This window comes from Leuciscus leuciscus (genome assembly GCF_965113295.1).
Source record: "Leuciscus leuciscus genome assembly, chromosome: 1".
Lineage (NCBI taxonomy): Eukaryota > Metazoa > Chordata > Actinopteri > Cypriniformes > Leuciscidae > Leuciscus > Leuciscus leuciscus.
The window spans coordinates 37,543,796-37,564,322 of record NC_138725.1 but is presented as its reverse complement, the minus strand read 5'-3'; the positions used below and the strand labels follow the sequence as shown (position 1 = coordinate 37,564,322).

The following is a 20,527-nucleotide window of genomic DNA, read 5'->3' as shown; positions in this document are numbered from 1 at the left end:
ATGGAAGTCAATGGGGTCCAACAACTGTTTGGTTACAGACATTTTTCAAAATATCTTCTTTTGTGTTCAGCAGAAAAAAGAAATTCATACAGGTTTGAAACAACTTGAGGGTGAGTAAATGATGACAGAATTTTCATTTTTGGGTGAACTATCCCTTTAAGTCATTTCCTGTTCTGTGCCATGTTTTGTAGTCCTTTGTAGTTTTTCTTGTTGATTAGTTCATGATTGTTCCCAGGTGTGTCTTGTTCGCCAATCTCCCCTTGAGTGTATATATATACCCAAGTGATTCTCATGTTCTTTGTCTGGTGTTCTGTAACGGTGATTATTACATTATAAAATATATTAAAAACAAGCTATCTTGTGCAATTATAACAAAATTATCCCAATAAAAAACACAAATACACTGAGTGAGCAAACATTAAGGTGAGATTTGCAATGGCAATTGAGCAATGTATGAATAAAAGCCTTATTAAATATGTCATAAAGTGATTTCTTCAGGAGAAATTACTGATTCCTAGACTTTCAATGGATGGACAAAAAAGAAAGATAATATAAAAAATATCTATATGACAGTAGGCGGTTCTTCCCTGTGGTATTGAAAATTGATACATTTCAAGGTATCGTATCAAAATAGTATCGTGACAACTCTAGTGTAGGGTGACACCATTTTTTGGGACATTTTTCAAAGGGTGCCGTGACTAAAAAAAGGTTGGGAAACACTGCTTTAGAGTGTCACGGATCCACACTTCGAAAATCCACCGGAAATTGTAGACCATCCGGGGACTTATGGCATACTTCTTTCAACATACTATGCTTTGGGACACACTTATTTCTATCTCACATACTGTTTAGGATGGATAGTATAGACATTGAGACGCAGGGCAACTGAGATATCTGATCTGATAGCACAGTATGGTTGACACCACCCAGGTCACAAACAAGGTCACCACCTTCAAAAAAGATGCGCAGGACTGTGACTGTTTGGTTGCAGATGGTATAAACTCATTTGGGACCAATATTATGTATAATAGTAATGTAGGCTATAATAAAATATTACTATTAAAATCAAAAACTTGTTACTGTGTCATTACTTTAATAATAAAAAGTGAAGTTGAAATTAACGTACAATAATGAACATTAATAAAACATAATGAACAGCACTGCTATTTTTAATATTACTTTATTTTAAAATTAATACTTTATTATTATTGCCTGACCTGCAATAGACATACCTCTGTGCTTCTATTCAAGTATATTCTCAACCTTCTCCTCCTGCGCAGGGACCTGTGGTGGTTGAGTTCATCAATGTCTTCGAGTAGCCTATTATCATAGTGTTAATATATAACTATAAGCTCGTTTTTACCCATAATTATAACATTAATCGTACACTGAAATCCTACACGGAAGACACCAGATGGCGTTAATGAGCAGCTGGTAACCTAGCAACGTCATTACGTCACATGGCCTCAGAAGGCTGCGTCCTAAATCGCATAGCCTACTCTCTCTTGAGTAGCCTAGGTACTTATTTTGACTTCAGTCTTCAGGGCTGCTAAAAAAGTATGTTCTATATAGTATCATATGCACACCAGAATCTCGCTGGAAGTAGGTCATCTAGGTACTTTTTTGCCTACTCTTTTATCAGTACTGTGAATTTGGACAGAGTGCTACTGCTTTTGTCACATACTGGTTTTCGTCTACTATATAGTAGGGAAGTATGCGATTTCGGACGCCGCTACAGTGTCCGAAACTGTTTCCGGATGAGCTTTAGTCATGTTGCCTAGGTTTTCGGATGCAGCCTTTACTCCTCCTGTAATGACATTTTGCGACTGGCCGTGATTTATTTAATTTTTTTCCCTCGGAGTCGGACTGATCAGTTTCAGTGTGATCATACGTGCTGAAGTGTTGCTTATATGCCAACTTTTCGTTAAAAATCATCTGACGCCACCCGAGACCATTTAAAGTGGCAACTGAACTGAAAGTGAAAGGAAACCGTTTATATACTGTCTATGAAGGAAACATATCGCTGCTTTTCACCAACAGCAGCGTCCGTTAGCAGCGATATTTTCGTTAATGTACAGGATCGTTTTAACTTTGCACATTTGAAGATGCACCTAACGTTACCGATCTGTGTTTTGATGTCAGGATTGCTGATGAGCGCTGCTGATGGTAAGTATAGGCTACACCCTGGCCCTGCTGAAAGAGAAACAATAGAAATCATTACAAACAATTAAAACCATTGCCATTATAAACCATTAAAAACATTGGCAAATGGTTTCCACTATGTAGTGTGTTTTGGGCCATATTCCATTAGGATTTATTGGCTTGTATAGGTTTCCATTACAAATGTGTACATATTTAATGATTTCCATTGCAGTTTTGTATTTGTTTTGATTTTTTTTTATGTTTAATGGTTACACTGGTAACTTAGCTGTTAATAATTAGACCATTAAGTATTGTTTTTTAATTAATGAATTTGAAATATTACTACAACTATACACTGGTTTATCCTTATTGCTGAAAGACAACCTCAAGAATATAATATAAGTTTAATTAATATAAACTGCACACTTTTAAATAGCTAACATCTCAGGTTGTGTTTAACAAAGAATGAAGAACATGGACCTGAAATCAAAATGATATACAGAATTAAGACCTGCTTAGCTGGAAATAAACATCTGACACAAAACATTTACAGTACATGACATTTTTACTTAATGTATTATAGAAATACAAGAACTGTGAATTGTAGCTTCACTGTGTCCACTGTGGCTGACTGATTAGACCTGCAAAAAGAAGGATAATTCATTGGGACAATGTACCTCTTAATAATCCACATCACCAGTACATGAGATTATCCATACAATATATATTTAAATGGGAGTCTCAAAGAAGTTGCAAGAACTTAGTTGTTGACAAAACATCATCATGACTAAATTCATCCAACATCTTTGGGTGTACTTTGAGCAGATTCAAGATCTTGACAGCTGTGAACTTTGTCCATTAGTCATGTTATGTTCATAGCATGACAGTCATCTGTTATTTAACGTTCTCCGGGTGTAAGTTTTAAGTTATGAAAAATGGTACTTTAGGCTCCACTCATGTACCGCTCACACTCACTGGAAAAGCAAAGTCTGCTCAAATAAGTGTGGGTAGTAGGGATGCTGATTGTAAATGAAATGCAAATTTTTGTTCATTTACATGTATTTGCAATTTATTTGTAATAAACATTTTAAGTGGGCTATTAAAAAAGTGATATGTTGAATGAAGTTTTAACTACTAACCAACTAATAAAATGTTGATGTCGACTATTAGGGGTCAGCCCTACACTTTTTTTTAAACTTTAATAAGGATGAATCTATATTTAATTTGCAGTGAAGAGTATGCAGTCAGTGTATTGCTGTGTATTGTTTTTAAATGTTATCGGAGTTATTTTTTATTGTAAGAAAAAAGTTATTAAATCTGTTTAGCAGGACAACACTTTATTCTAACCTGATTCAATACGCGTCACAAACCGTAGCATTAAGCACGAAGATGCAAGATCAAAGGTCTTTAATATAATTAATCTCAGGCAGAAAGGAATACAGGGCTACTCACACAATGCATAGGTGTAGCGTTGATGAGACTGGACAACACAAACTGAAATGGCCTGGACTCAAATAGAGGCAGTGATGATTTATTGGCCATATCTCCCAGCCGTAGTTCATGTCTTATAACACTTTCACAAAGATAAAAAAAAAAATAATAATAAAAAAAAACTTCCCCAACAGAAGGACCAAGGGAAACGTGGGTGGGCACTGTTGCACTTTATTAGCCCGTTTCACACAGCAATCACGGTAAATAACTGTAAAATTACCAGAATTACTTTACCGGTATACACATGCTGTTTACACAAGCAATGGCGTTCTGGCATTTTACCAGTAAGAGACGTTCACACATTGGTTCAGCACCAAAATGCCGGTATATACAGAGTACAGGCCAAAAGTTTGGACATTACTATTTTTAATGTTTTTGAAAGAAGTTTCTTCTGCTCATCAAGTCTGCATTTATTTGATCAAAAATACAGAAAAAAAAAAAAGTAATATTGTGATATATTATTACAATTTAAAATAATTGGTTTTCAATTTATTATACTTTAAATTATCATTTATTTCTGTGATGCAAAGGTGAATTTTCAGCATCATTACTCCAGTCTTCAGTGTCACATGTGACATCCAGTCTATCACATGATCCTTTAGAAATCATTCTAATATTCTGATTTATTATGAGTGTTGGAAACAGTTCTGCTGCCTAATATATTTGATGAATAAAAGGTTAAAAAGAACTGCATTTATTCAAAAAAAAAATATATATTTTCTAATAATATACATCTTCTTTACTATCACTTTTTATCAATTTAACACATCCTTGCTGAATTAAAGTATTGATTTATTTCAGTAGTGTATATTGTTGTTACAAAAGATTTCTATTTTTAAAACATTTGCTTCTTTTTTTTATTTATTTTTTTATCAAAGTATCCTAAAAAAAAGTATCACAGGTTATGAAAAAATATTAAGCAGCAGAACTGTTTCCAACATTGATAATGAATCATCATATTAGAATGATTTCTAAAGGATCATGTGATAGACTGGAGTAATGATCCTGAAAATTCAGCTTTGAATCACATAAATAAATAATAAATTGAAAACCAATTATTTTAAATTGTAATAATATATCACAATATTAAAAAAAAATTCTGTATTTTTGACCAAATAAAATAGTAATGTCTCCAAACGTTTGGCCTGTACTGTATACTGATAAAAAATATAGGTAAAATAAAAATCACAGTGCCGTTTCGCAGTCTTCATTCACCCGTATGAGGAGGAGTGCTTCAGTTTCACTATCTGTTCAATTTGACATCATTTTTTGACTTCTTTTTTGAGTGAGAGGCATAAGGGGATGATCAAACAGAACACACTTTTGCTCTTAAAAACAGAAGACGCGCATAATAGTAGGCTATCCAACTGCAGATCCGTAGTGCTGATGAATGGAAAAGGAGGCTGAGTCTCAAGCGTGTTGAAAAAAGCTGCGGCGTGGCACAACGGTCAATACATATAACATAGAAAAACTATTAAAAGCAGTGGAGCTTACTGCAAACAGCGTGGAGTAATCGTGTCATCTGCATAAGAACTTTATGATTGGCCCAAAGCAGACTTCTTACATCAGTGCTTTCTGACCTCGTACGTTCTCATACCAGTGATCTTCTTTCCTTGTTCTCATACAGCATCATACCGGTAATTTACTGATAATTCTACAACTTCCCTTTCTGGTAAATTGTCAGAATCGAAAAGGTCCTGTTTACATATGATCCATCAACGGTAATTTACCAGTAAGGACTGTATGTGTGAAAGGGGCTATGCTGATGTAATGAGGTCACAGGTGTGTGTGTGTGTGTGTTTCAGAGTATTTTACAACGGCTTCAAAAGCAATTCAGCCAATCATAATCAAGGACTGGAACTATCAAAATATTATTAAATACAAATTATTAAAATAGTCTGTTTGAGTTTTGTGCGTCCAGACTTGATGACCAGTTTTTGAACACAGCTGATTTATCTAATGGCTTGGACCATTATTCATTGGCACAGCGATGCATATCATTATTACACTTAAATGATAACATGAGATTGTTAAAGATTTCACTAAACAGGCTCGATTTAGAGTCTGCTTGTTTTTTGGAAACAGCCTAGAGTAGACAATAAAAATAAAGTTGAGGTTTAAAAGACAATATTTAGTTATATTATTGATTTAACTGCACTGACAGTATTGGATGAGAGCCAAACTTGTACTGAATTGAACTGGATGATGACACTCACAGACACTGTTATAGACCTGAATTGAATCAACATTGAAATTGAGCTGAATAATGGCACTATCTTCTGTAGAGCTGCTTTATGTCTGGAATAAGTTTCATGATGAATTCCAACATTAACACTTTTCACATTTTCCTGTTTATTACTGTAAACCTGTAGCCTATTGTATAAAACACTATAAAAACAAATATAACTTGACGGTTTAATGTAGAACAGCCTAGTGTTTATTATTTATTTTAAATGGTTTATTCTTACTCCTTTAGAGCATCTGCTGGTCTCAGGATCGAGTCGCTCCATATCTGCGTCTGTGGGTGAGGACGTCACTCTGAACTGCTCTGTAGACTCTCACATCAAACCTGAACACATTGAAGAAGTTTCATGGAAGAAAACGGATGAAGATGAAGATATTCTGGTTCTGCTCTATCAAAACAATGAGGCTTTTCCAGATTCATCAGATGAACAATACAGAGACAGAGTTGAGTTCTTCACTGATGAAATCCCCAAAGGAAACTTCTCTCTCAGACTGAAGAGTGTCAGAACTGAGGACAAAGGAGTTTACATGTGTCAAGTGTTTGCTGGAAGACTTTCAGCCAATACAACTGTGGTACTGGAGAGACTGGGTAAGTCAGAGATATATTCTAGATTAAGACACCAATTTTGTTAAATAATAAATATCCATATCCAGATTTAGAGTGAGTTTAATTAAGTTACAAATATGATTTCCATATACTGTTATTTTCCACTGGGCTACCTGAACATAACTGTGAATTAAGGAACGGTTTTGTATGACAGAAGTAAAGTACTTTATTGTCATTCTGAAGTTTAATGATATGATTTATGTGTAATCTACACTCAAAAAATGTCACACAAAAAAGGTATCTATAGTTCCATAAATAATTGTTAACATCCATGGAATCTTTCCATTGCACAAAGGGTTGTAGTGGAAAAGGGTTCTTTGAATTTTTAGCATGTTCTTCACGCTAAGACAAACTAATTGTTTTTCTAAGAACTGTTCACTATAATGTTCTTTGGAATTCTATGGCATCGCTCTGAAAAGCCCTCTCTTGGGAAGCTTATTATTTAAGAGTGTACAGTACCTCTTATACTTGTGAACATAGACAAATGTGCATCAGGTACGAAGGACAAATATTAAAATGTAAAACATTAAACTATTCTGCTCATTAAAGACCACTCTTGCAATAGCATTCTGTATCAGTTGCAGAGTTTTGACAGTTGATGCTGGAAGGCAAGAGAGCATGATAGCCCGAGTCTGGATAGAACAAGAGCTTGGACAAGGAGTTGTGTAGCATGCTCCGATAGAAAGGGCCTAATGTTGTATAAGGCAAATATGCAGGACCAAGCAGTTCTAGCAATGTGGTCTGTGAAGTTTAACGGATCGTCAATTATAACTCAAAGGTTCCTGGCTGTCCTGGATGGAGTTTTGGTTGATGAACCTAGCTGAATATAGAAGTTGTGATGAAGTGCTGGGTTCGTCGAGACCACAAGTCTTTGTAAAGTTGAGTTGAAGGTGGTGGTCTTTCATCCAGCAGGAAATGTCTTTCAGGTAAGCCGAGATGCGAGCATCTACTGTTGTGTGTCATCAGCATAGCAGTGATAGGAAAAAACATGTTTCTGAATGATAGATCCTAGTGATGACATGTAGATGGAGAAGATAAGTGGTCCAAGCACTGAGCCTTGAGGCACCCCAGTAGCGAGACGACGTGATGTAGACACCTCACCCATCCATGAGTCAAGTCAAGTCTTTTAACAATGTAGATTGTTCCAAAGCAGCTTTACATTGATAATAGGAAATTAAAAGTAAAGTGTTTTGGCTTTATAGCAGCTCTAGAATAAAGTTATTGTCCAGCTAAAGTTAGTTTGATTGATTCACTTCCGTCGCAACGATCATAACAGACACCGTTTTAACAGAAAACTTACGTTCTTTCTGCGCAAACTTCAAAAACGCGAACCAGTGAGAACGTCGATGGCGTGCACATTCGTATTACGAGTTCAGTCTATAGACCTTATGCGCCAGAGAATGGCATTGGCATCCTATGGCATTGCTGTCCAGGAGTAATTAGCTTTTGAAGTGGATTTACTTAATATAAAGTTAACAAAAGTTAACGAAAGTTACCATGAGGATTGTAATGTTTAAACCAGATGTCTTAACAAATGTCAGTAGACCGGGAAGATTTTAAAACGAGCCGTTCATTCATAAATACGCAAGATCGCTGTGAAAATAAAACCGGAAGTCAAAAGACAACGAGCGCAGCGCTGAAAAGGGGCGGGGCTACATAAGGTCTATAGGTATGAGCATTTGAATATATGTGAGCAGGCGTGTAGTCCTTTCCTACAAAATCAACCCTCAACATACTACTTGTCTAGCCTTAAAATTAATAATACAGAATTTTTATTGCTTCCACGTAGCCACGCGAACCGGAATTATCCCGACAACGCTTTATCTGTAGATAGGTAAAGGGAGGGGAGGGAGGCCTTCACAGGGAAGAGCCTAGTTGGCATTTCAGGACATGTGCTGTCGTCGCGTCCAGGCGCAGGTCCCTCATCAGATCTGGATACAGCCTGGATTGACTGCGGTAAACCTCGGGATAAACAGAGAGACTAATATTAGCGTAGACGCCATTCTTCTTATGATGTAACGAGTACATCAGGATTTATGGGAAGTGTTCCCGGTTCCGGTTTACTTAATCAATGCAGCCTAACATTGAATTATAATAGTCTATAATGTGTTATGTGTATGCTAGGTCAAAGAGATGTGTTTTTAGTCTAGCTTTGACACCCTGAAGGACCTACCTGAGAGGTAAGATTTGAACCATTGGAGTGCGGTTCCTGAGATGCCCTTCGTCTTGTGGGTTGACAGAAGGATCTGGTGGTTAACTGTGTCAAAAGCAGCAGACAGATTTAGCAAGATGAGTACTGAGGATTTGGAAACTGCTTTTGCCAGCCTCAGAGTGTCAATAACTGAGAGTTGAGTGTCTGCTTTGAAACCAGACTGGTTGTTGTCCAGGAGGTTGTTCTGTGCATAAAGGTAGAGACTTGGTTGAACACGACTCGTTCAATTGTTTAAGTAACGAATGGAAGAAGGGATACAGGTCTGTTATTTTTTACAGAAGTGCTAGATTTAGAGTGGGTTTCTTAAGCAGTGAGGTTATCCGAGCCTGCTTAAATGCTGTGGGAAATGTACCACTGTGAAGATAGGAGTAGATGATGAGTAAGTGTGGGTATAACTGAAGAGGAAATCGCTTGAAGAAGATGAGTGGGAATAGGATCAAGCGGACAGGTAGTAGGGTGATTGGAAAGGATGAATTTTGGAGGATTCTGTCTCCGAGAGTGGAGAGGAGGGGAGAATGTTAGCTGTTAATATGTGCTTGTCGATTTGTGAAAAATTGGCCATTGATGGCTATTTTATTTATGAAGAATGTGGCAAAGTTGTCAGCTGTTAGGTGGATGAAGGAGGGGGAGGAGGAGAATTAAGAAGAGAAGAGAAGGTTTTGAAAAGCGTGCAAGAGTAAATTACATTTTGGAATTAGCAACAGAGGCTTGGGATTAGATGCGTAAGAAATTAGTCCTACACACAAGAATGCTCTTTAAGGACAAAAGCCTGACAAATGTCTTGAAATACATCATCTGAACTATGTTTTGAGGTGTGGTGGTAACCATAGTATAAGTGGAAGAATTGACTCAAGGCCGTTGAATTATTAGAAAATTAACTCGTAAAAGTCGTGGCTACGATATCCACCTCGGATGTGCATCTTTTTTTTTCTTTTTTTATTCAATGGCCCGTCGTCAATTATTCCTTACATAGATGCCTCATCAGCGGCCATTTTAATGGGCAGCGATGCGTAAGCCGTCCGCCATATTGGAGCGGTCCGTGAACATTCGAGAACAAGTTGACTAAGCTTCTGCAACCGCAGTTAGACGCATGTATGAATATCTATATATGAAATAGATTTCTGCAGATGATTTTACTAAACTAACACAATACAAGATGAAGGCGTCAGCTGACTTGACATTACAAAGTTACCATAGTAAAAGTTAAAACATTAAAAGTACCATGGTAAAAACATGTAATATTGAGTTAATACATATAAAAACACAAACCAACACATTCTCACCTGTAAAAGTTTATCCAATTTCTTCTGGAATTTAAATATTGGCGGTTTCACAACCAGAAGCTGTGCATGTTGTGGCATTATTGATTCTTACTGTGAGTGACGACACGCTGACCATTGCAAGATGGCGGCCGTGTCTGGAGTGTTTTCCTGTCATTTCCTTTTGTTGTCCTTCATTTTCATACTTGTATTAAATTTTTAAAAAGAGCCATTATTCATGATTCACATTCATGCTTACAAGATCATAGTAATGACATTTGTAGGTCAACATACAGGCTATCCTTCACAATAATGTAACTCTGTTCAGTAACTGATGTCTGTGTTTCACAGGTTTCTCTGTTTCACACATAATGGTGTTGATTCTCTGTATTTCTGCATCCGTATCTGCACTTCTGCTCTGCTTTATAATCTACTGCAGATCACAAAGTAAAGGTAGGTCTATGTGAATGCCATGGCAGTGCTCTTATCTGCTATAATTCGCAATTTAGCAGATACAATGAACAATTTTACTGTGTTTGTCACCACCTGGCGTCCAATGTAAAATCTAAAAATAGTAATGTAAAATGTACTGTAAAGAAAAACTTCTAACCGACATGCATCTGTCACGCACTGGCTTGACTAGATAAACTCAAGAGGCTTGACGCAGATGACCGATACAAACACATTTAATAACCACCTGTCCGTTCCTAGTACGTGGATTACTCAGTCAGCTGGATTTCATTGTTGACGATTTGACATGATCCAGGATTGTTAGGTTCTTCAAAGCTCATCCTGGAGTCCCAGATAGCAACATTGTTTCGGCCCAGATCCGGCCCACTAAAGTAAATCTGGTTAAAGTAAATATGGTTAGTAATAAGTGAAGCTGGTAATGTTGTTTGTTGAGTTGTTTAATCCTCCTCTGCTGAGATCTTCAGAGATTGAATGTCTTCTTTTCTCTTCAGTTGATTTAATCTAAGACTGTGTCTGAAGTAATGTGTAGTTCTTGTGTTTCTGCTCATCTCTTTTTCTGTTCTCTTCTTTCCTTCAGTGATTCTGCTTGTTAACAGGCTTATTAAGGCTGAGATGACTCCATATTTAATATACACAGACTTTGTGGCTCCGATAAGGTCCAGTTCTGGTTTATTTCTTTGCTCTTGGCTGACATGTGGCATTGCTATGGCCTGCTTGTGGCCCAGATCTGGCAAACAGGAGCAGTCCACCCAAGGGCCGTCATTCCACAGTCTGCATGTGGGCCAGATCTTCATTCCACAAGTGCCAGATCTGGGCCGAAACAATGTTGCTATCTGGGGTTGATGTCATTGCAACTGGTCTGTGAGCTCAAACCTGCTCGGGAGCAGCTCATTTTACATAAACAGGATAAGATTGTATCTTTTTAAGTGGAGGTTATGCTTAAAGTCTATCCCAGCCACTGCTACTTGCTTACAAGAGTACCCTAATGAACCAGGAAGCTGGAACAATACTCATTTAAAATAATAATAATAATAATAATGATTTAAAAAAAAAAATTCAAATAATATTATAATGTTGTGTAGTCAATCATAGATATAGCCATAAATATAAAGGGAATAATTACCTAATAATTTTATTGGAGTCTTGCACACAGTTACAGTTTGAGTCTATGCCGTGCATTAATTTGAACAGCTATTATGGAAGTGGCTTGATGCAGGAGATGCAGATAACTTAAAAAAAAAAAAAAAAAATGTTTGCTGTATTTTGTCAAAATGCTCAGTTACTAGCATTTGTAGTTAAATAAGTTGAACCGATATTTAATTATTTTGAATTTAATATTAGTCTTTTCTCTGTAGATCTAGTGCTCCGTCTTCAGATGTTTCTAGTCATCTGTCCAAATTTGATCATGTGTCTTGCTTTTGTCTTCTGGGGTGTTTCTGAAGGTGAGTGTTTCACTACTGATTGTTTATCAGTGCATTATAATATAATTCAAGTATTTGTTTACTCATACAGCAGTTATTATTATCTGGTTTTGTTTCAGGGTCTCTGTTTGAGACGGTCTCTTGTTCTGCTCTTTATTTTCTGAGACCTCTCTTATTGCTCTGGACGGCTCCATATGTAAATGAGCTCACAGGTATGATTTATTTATGATGACTGACAGATTATTAGACAAAATAGAGTGTATGTAATTCACCGATAAAAAGTATGAAGTGTTTAATTATTTAATCTTTTTCTGTTTTACAGGCAAATTCAAAACATTTATTCAAAATTACAGTTGTGAAACAGAATATATAGTTTTCTCAGCTGTTTTTTATTCAGGTAAACAAATCCAAAAGTAAATTAACAGTGTGTGACAGTTTTAGTATAACGGGTTCTGCATGTGTTCAGTGCTGAATCTCCGTGTTTAAGGAACTTAAGACAATTTATGATCACTCTTAACTACACCAGCTGATCATGAAAAAAAATGTATTACATGTGTTACAGTTATTACACTACAAATATAATTTATAGTCACTTAGACACTATAACATGCTTGAAGTGCCTCTAAATTCCTTCACTGTAAAAAATTATTTGTTGACCCAAAAAGAAACATAATTATTTAAATTAAATAACATCAAATGTGAAATGTCAATTAAAAAAAATTCTCTGCAAATTATAAGATAACTTGTTCTTGACAGAGTAAATTAAAACAAGCAAATTCAGGCACTGGGTGCGCCGTGTCATTCAAGCGTGACGCTCCTTTGTTCTCTTTTTGTTTGACCAGTAAAGTTGTCTCTCATCGCAAATACAGAAATACTCAAAATGGTGGAGTTTCAAACATGGGTGAAGTAGTGGTGTTTTCTGGCACATGCACATTTTTTACAATGTTCTCAGTATGTTTTGTGATGATGTCAGAGGTCTTATAAGCAGAAAAAAGGTCATAGGCTCAGAATTAGACTGTCACTTCAGCTAATGTACTGTAATACTGTACATAAACAACATTATGTGAGATGAAAAGGGTGTCTTTAATTCTTGTGATGTGTATTTATGTTTTGGTTGGCTTTAAATTAGTAATATTTGTTTTGTTTTATTTCTTGATTTCTTCCAGTTCTGTTTAAATCTGCCTTGAACAAAAGTATGAATTACGTGGGATTTGAAGGTGTCATGATTATACTCTACTTTGTAGTGGCGCTTCTGTTCGAACTCTTCTATATAATTTTCTGTAAGTATTAATATCTGTTTCCTTCAATCAATAACAAGTGAGATATGTGCTGTGAAATCATGTTTTTGTCAGACTAATGGTGTTTGCTATGGGCACAAAATATAAAAACCATAATATCAGAACTGATTTGTCAGTTAAAGGATTAGTTCACTTTCAAAAAAATTATTGCTGATAATTTACTCACCCCGATGTCATCCAAGATATCCATGTATTTCTTTCTTCAGTCGAAAAGAAATTAAGGTTTTTGAGGAAAACATTCCAGGATTTTTCTACACAGAATGGACTTCAATTGCAACCAACTATACCAATGTTCAAAGAAGGTTCAAATGTCCATCTCATTGCAGCTTCAAAGTCTCTACACGATCCCAGTCGAGAAATAAGAGTCTTATCTAGCGAAACGATCGGCAATTAAAAAAAAAAAAAAAAAAAAATGTTTACCCACAAATGCTCGTCGTGTACCATCACGAGATGTGCCACGCATTGCGTCATCACGTTGGAAAGATCACGCTTCACGTCATCTATCTAGGTTATTTGTCTGTGTATTCCGGTTCAAAGGTAGGGAAGGGCGAAAAATTTAATCTCATTTTCTCCTCCAACTTCAAAATCGTCCGACATCTTTGTTTTAATTTATTACTTTTTTTTTTTTTTTTTTTTGACCTTTCCAACGTGATGACGTAATATGTGGCACATCTCAGAGATGGTACACGACGAGCATTTGTGGTTAAAAAGTATATAAATATATATATATATATATATATATTTTTAAATGACCGATCGTTTCGCTAGATAAGACTGTTATTTCTCGACTGGGATCGTGTCGAGACTTTGAAGCTGCAATGAGACGGACATTTGAACCTTCTTTGAACATTGGTATAGTTGGTGCCATTGAAGTCCATTCTGTGTCGAAAAATCCTGGAATGTTTTCCTCAAAAACCTTCATTTCTTTTCGACTGAAGAAAGAAAGACATGTATATCTTGGATGACATCGGGGTGAGTAAATTATCAGCAAATTTTTTTTTGAAAGTGAACTAATCCTTTAAGTGAAGCATTTCCATTGGCCAAGGTGAGTTTATGTTGCAAATTGTATGCACATACTGGCATGAGAAGAAAAAAGTAAGTAAAATAAATCAAAGTGTACATTTTAAGATTGATTAAAATCCATATAAATGGAACAAAAAGTTTGGTAGTGTGAATGTTTCATCATGAGATCTCAGTATTTCACAATTACAGTTTTTGTCTCTCGGGTTTGATAGCTCTCTTCCTTTGTTTTTGTTTTCTTTCTTTCTTGTGGCCACTGTGCTAAACTGACTGTGCTTCTGTCTCATTATTTCCTTGTTTTATTTGCTATTTATTCACTTGTCTTTTCTCTGTGTTTTTTGCCAGTGTTTTTGTTTGCTCACATGAGCTGCTTGGTCAGTTCATTAGGATTTTGCCCGATGTCTTTCCCCACTTTGATTAGTAATTCCAGTTTTATGGCCTGTCTGGTCTTCACCTTCTTGATCATCTCAGTCATTGAATCCTCCATTCCATACATCTGTAAGCATATTTATTGTCTGATTAAAACTGAGACCTGATCGATGACTTGTGTTGGTCTGGAGCCAGTTGTTTTTTGTCCGAGAGACTATTCCAGCATTTGTAAATAAATCTGTTAAGTATTCTTCTGCTTTTGGGTCTTTTCTTTAGTGATTATTTTTATTATTATAATAATAATTATTATTATTATCATGACAGAACACTCTGGCCAAACATGGACCCGGGAAGAGTCACCTTTGTGTAGTTCTGTGGAACGTCAACGTCAAGGAGTTTTGCTTGGCCGACAAGAAGAGGAACTAGGCTATGCTCATCTGTGGATGCCTTAACCATCAGACCGATAACCATCCTCTCAGTCTTCTTGAGGCTCAAGTGGATAATATTCCAGTTTTTGCCGGTGAGCTCACTCAATGTCATTCGTTGTCTTATTCAATACGCAGACCTATGCATTGGAAAGATCTAAAGTGGCATTTGTCCTCTACTTATTGACCGGAAGAACTTGCGACTGGGGATCCGCCAACTGGAGATGCTCAATCTCTGTGTTGCTTGGATGTTCACCTTTTTAAAACTGAAATGATCAAGGTTTTGACCGGTCTGTTTTTGGCAAAGAGGCTTTCAGACTTCTTGAGGCTCTCCAGCAAGGCAAAATAACTGTAATGGACTATGCCATTGAATTCCACACGCTGAAAACATGCTTCTTGGACGGTCTTGTGGAGGATGTTAAGGATGAGGATTTATGTCTGCGGCCCCCCAGAGTCTTTGGATGACCTCATAAATCTCAATGTTTGCTAGGATGACTGTATGGAATTGAGGCGCAGAGTCCAGGGAGCCTCCATCAGATCACGGGTGGAGCCATTTAATTATCCTTCCTTCCTAAGAGTCACTAATTCCACCAAGTCTGAGCCCATGCAGGTGGACAGACTTTGCCTCACCTCAGAATAAAGACAATAGTGGTTGTCTAAAGGCTATGTATTGTGGTGTTCAAGGACATCTTGCTGTATCATGTCCAGTAAAATCCAGAGCTCGCCAGTAGAATGGGGAATTCTGGCATGTCGTACTTCAATCTCCCCACTTCTTGGGTCTCGTACTTCTCTTTGTGCATCGGTGCTCATCAATAGTTCAGTCTTCAAGTGTTCTGCGCTCATCAACTCGGAGCGGAAAAGTTGTTTTATTGATGAGGGTCTTCAGAGGGGTCTTCTCATTGATCTCCTCTCTCCTCCTCTTTCTGTTCATTCTCTTGACGGGCACCGGTTGATGACCGTCCCTCACGTTACTGGCCCAGTCAGTTTGATCGCCCTTCGGCAATCACCGAGAGGATCTGGTGTTATGTCTGTTTAATTGAGATATCCCTGGTTGTCTCTTCACAACCTACACATTAACAGGGCAGATAGTTTTGTTTTTCAAAGTTCTTTTTGTCATGCAAATTGTTTGGTTTCGGCCCCTTCTGTTGTTTCTACTTTGTCTGTGTTGCAGGAAGAGACAATTGATCCGTCCCTGGTTTCTAATATACATCAATCTGCGAGTGGTCTTCAGTAGGTCCTGGGCTGCCTCTCTTTTACCCCATCGGTCGTATGATTGTGGGATCGACCTCATCCCCTGGCACTTCTCTGCCCCAGCCCTGTCTTTTCTCTTTGTCCGCTCCTGAGTGAGCGGTCATCTCAGTCTCTGGGCAGGTGGCATTATCCATCCCTGCCCCTCTCCAGCAGGTGCTGGATTCTCCTTTGTGAAAATGGATGATTCTTTGCACCTCTGCATTGACTATTGGGGGATGAATGACATAACTATTAAGAACAGGTACCCCTCTACCTCTTATGTCTTCAGCTTTTGAGGTTTTGCAGATGGTTAGATTCTTTACAAAGTAGGGTTTATGCAATGGTTATCATTTGGTCTGGATTAGGGACGGTGTCGAGTGGAAGACACATACGGGGCACTTCGAATATTTGTTTTTACCTTTCAGCCTGTCCAACGCTCCGGCTGTCTTCTCTCCTGTCTTCTCTCCAGCACTCGTCAATGACGTGCTGAGAGACATGATAAATAAACTCATCTTTGTGTACTTGGATGACATTCTGATCTATTCTTGTTCCTTTCAGGTGCACATCCAGCGCATCAGAGGAGTGCTGCAATGGCTGCCGGAGAAACAGTTTTGTCAAAAGTTGGGAAGTGCATTTTTCATGCCTAGTGCCTTCATGCCTCAGTTCTGTTTATTGGGCCCTGGAAAGGTAAAGGCTGTTTCTAACTGGCCAACAACTGGCTCTCGTAAAGATCTTCGGGATTTGCCAGTTTTTACCTGCGTTTTATCAGGAATCTTAGTCAGGTGGCGGCTCCTTTGATGACATTAACTATCAAATCTAAATTAATTTGGTCTTCAGTTGTGCAAGAGGTGTTTGCTAAATCCAAAGTCTTCATCTGCTCCCATTTTTGTTACTCCTGAGCAATCATGTCATTTTTTCGTGGATGTGGATGCCTCAGAGGTTGGTGTCGGAGTGGGCCTGTTTCAAATATCCTCTCATGAAAAGAAGCTTTATCATTGTGCTTATTATTCACACCGTTTGTCTCCCACAGAATGGAATGATAACATTGGCAATTGAGAGCTGCTGGCAGTCCATCTGGCTTTGGGGGAGTGGCGTCTCTGGATGGAGGTAGCAGCGGTTCCATTCGTTGTGTGGACTGACCACAGGAACCTGGAAAATATTCGATCAGCTAAACTCTTGAATTTTTGGGGCACTTCAACTATTAAAGACTTGGTACAAAAAATGGCTAGCCCAACGTATTGTCCTGGTGTTTTGTTGGATTTTGTTACTGGCCTCCCTCTATCCAGTGGCTATTCTGTTGTCTTTAGCATGGTCCTTAACATCACTCCATTGCCCTTCCCAAACCTCCCTCAGTTAAGGAGATGGCCTGGGTGGTCACTGACCATGTCTTGTGGATTCATTGTCGTCTGGAGGATGTGGTCTCTGACAGGCCCCAGTTTGTTTCCCATTTCTAGAGAGAGTTCTGTCGGCAGATTGGAGCCTCCGCAAGTTTGTCGTCACTCTTCCATCCTCAGGCCAATGGCCAGACCGAGCGTGCGAACAAGGCTCTCGAGTGGATGGTTCGATGCCTGTCCTCCCATAACCCCTTCACCTGGAGTCAGCAACTGACGTAGACCGAGTATGCCCACAACTCCTTGCCGGTGTCTAGGCTTTGCCCGTTCATGTGCTGCTTCCTTTGTTTTCTTCCCAGGGTGCTGAGGCTGCTGTTCCCTCGTTTCAGACTTTTATTCAGTGTAGTGCTGGGCGGTGTACCGGTTCATACCGAATACCGGTGTTTATTTTTGTTATGATATTAATTTTTAAAATACCGCAATACCGGTGTATGTCGCTTTAATAACGATCGGAACGCGGCGCGACACTGTTTGAGAGGGTCCTTTTTCACTGTTGCACTGTGGTGATGCACGTGTTACTAAGCGTGACTTTGAAGGTGGATAGGTTAAACTATAATTGATAGCTGTCAAATTATATTACAGTGTTTCCCATACATTGGTTCACAATATCAACAAAGCCTTTTGGAAAATCTATTTGTGGTTGGCATTGACATTGTTGAATAAACATGAGCACTGCACGTTTCAAAATCAAAACGTGTCGCAGGTCTTTTTATATGAATGTATCTGAAGTGAACTGACGGTCTTTAGAAAAGTTTCTTTGTTATTACGATTGAATCTTTCTTTATCTTTCTTGATAAAGCTGCGTTTATGAACATTGCTGCTTTGTGTACAGCCGTTACCGGGGAAACCGCTATTTCTGCCGCTCCTAAAGCGCCTCCTGCTGGCACCTCTTTGTAAACAGCCTTGCAAACCTGTATTAATACTAGTGTGGATTTTTTTCTACAATATTCACTCATGACAGTAAAATAGGGCATTCTAAGTCAATCTACTGCAGTATTTCCTCTCTCACTCAGTGAAAAATGTGTTTTACACCCAGTCATGCTTGGGAAAAAAAATATCGGCATATACCGTGAAACCGGTGTAATTTAGAAAAATACCGTAATGTGGATTTTTGGTCATACCGCCCAGCACTAATTCAGTGTTGTTGCCATACCTGGAGGAGGGCAAGGGAGGCTTTGATCCAGACCTGGGAGTGGGAATCTGGAATTTATTACATTTACATTTCATACTTTATTGAGCTGTCCTCAGTAAAGTGAATCTGTACTCACTTGTGGGCATTTACATCTTTTACTTTCAAAATGCAAATGAGTGTTAGTATTTCTTTCACATTGTCTACTTTGTTTTTAATATGTGTAAACTTAATGTTTTGATGTTTTGACGGCTGTGTGTAAAGCTTTTCATCTGTTTGTCCCTGTGAGTTAATGATTTTGAATAGTGTATGTGTGTTATTCATGTTTATATCATATTCAAGGGGAAATGGTGAATGATTGTGTGAACTGGTTCAGTACTTGTTTATCATGACTCTAATTTAAAATCAGATCAACCATTTTGATTCTTTTATTAATTGTTGTTTTCTTATACAGTGTTGGCTAAATTCATTGAGAGAATAAGTGAACAGATAATTGCTATATTTGAGGTTTTGGCTGGTATAAGCTTTGATGTTCTACCTTTACTACAATTCATCATCCTGTTTTATGCCTTTGGATCTGCCAGAGGCGGTAAATTCAACTTTACGAACTATTGAGATTGAATTGTGAGTAATAGTACAAGAAAATGTTATCTGTTGATGTCTGTCAGTAAAGTCCAGTAGCTGTATTAATATAATCACTCTTCTGTTTTCAGGATACTTCATTGTTGCAGTTTTACCAGTGTTTCTCATAGTGACAAGATACAATTGGGATGAGACATGTGGCCAAAAGATGGGCTGTAAGTATTTGAATTATGATCTAATTCCAGATGTAAACACATAACCATGACATCATAATGTGATCTGTACATTTTTCAAAATGCTTGTATCTCTTTCACTGTTATTAATTTATCAGTTATAATTTTTTACAATTAAACTATTATACATGTAACGATTATTCATTTCTTATCTTTGATGATTTTGAATGTATAGCTAATTGTAGAAATATTTCTAGTCTCACACACTAAATCTGTTACATGGGGACATTTGTGAGATGTTTTATATTATAAAAATAAAGAAGTGTGAAGTCCGCACACTGATGTTAACTGCTTCCAAATGGATTTTATTAAAAAAGGCAACGTTTCGACCCTCAGGTCTTCATCAGGCACAATATCAATGTGAAGTGAAAACAACTTTAAATAGACACAGGTGATCACCCTAATTGGGCACACACACACAGAAACATGTAACAAGTACAGATCATGTGACAAGTACAGATCATGTAAAAAAAAAAAAAAAAAAAAAAAATGATAATAATAATTGATTAAGTCTATTCACTAAAGGGATAATGTCAAAAAAAAAAAAAAGAAAAAAAAAAAGATTAAATAAAATGATTAAGTCTATTCACTAAAGGGATAAAAAAAAAAAGAAAAAAGGGAATTAGTGTCAACAAATAAGTCACTATAAAAAAGGCTTAATATCAAAATCCTCATTCAACCCTAAAGGTGACGAAGTATTTAAGGTGTAGATCCAAAAACATTCCCTCTGTAATAATTTCTTCTCATAATCTCCTCCTCTTGAGGGTTTTATGACCTTTTCTATACCGATATATTGCAAAACGCTGACGTTATGACCTACTTGTCTAAAATGAGACGCTATAGGACTACGCATATCTCCAGTCCTAATGTTGCTGCGGTGTTCACTAATGCGAGTACGCAATTGTCTGGACGTTTTACCCACGTATGCAAGACCACAAGGACAACGGATTAAATAAATCACATGAGTAGAAGCAAATAGTATCCCGTATCGGAATATTACGAC

The 20,527-nt window shown here is 37.5% G+C and overlaps 1 protein-coding gene across 4 annotated transcripts in view; it reads left to right on the top strand.

Annotated features, from left to right (window-relative positions):
• Positions 1-1,486: 1,486 nt before the first annotated feature.
• Positions 1,487-20,527, top strand: part of LOC309507195 (uncharacterized protein) — a 50,595-nt gene continuing 31,554 nt past the window's right edge. For 3 of the 4 annotated variants that reach the window (XM_082181297.1, XM_082181294.1, XM_082181296.1), the window contains exons 1-9: positions 1,487-2,166; positions 6,110-6,466; positions 10,307-10,408; positions 11,782-11,868; positions 11,967-12,059; positions 12,170-12,244; positions 13,014-13,127; positions 19,164-19,298; positions 19,423-19,506. In XM_082181297.1, the coding sequence (XP_082037423.1) occupies positions 2,007-2,166; positions 6,110-6,466; positions 10,307-10,408; positions 11,782-11,868; positions 11,967-12,059; positions 12,170-12,244; positions 13,014-13,127; positions 19,164-19,298; positions 19,423-19,506 (1,207 nt within the window). In that variant the 5' untranslated portion in view covers positions 1,487-2,006. The remainder of the gene's footprint in view (positions 2,167-6,109; positions 6,467-10,306; positions 10,409-11,781; positions 11,869-11,966; positions 12,060-12,169; positions 12,245-13,013; positions 13,128-19,163; positions 19,299-19,422; positions 19,507-20,527) is intronic. The other variant, XM_082181295.1, reaches the window with a different exon arrangement.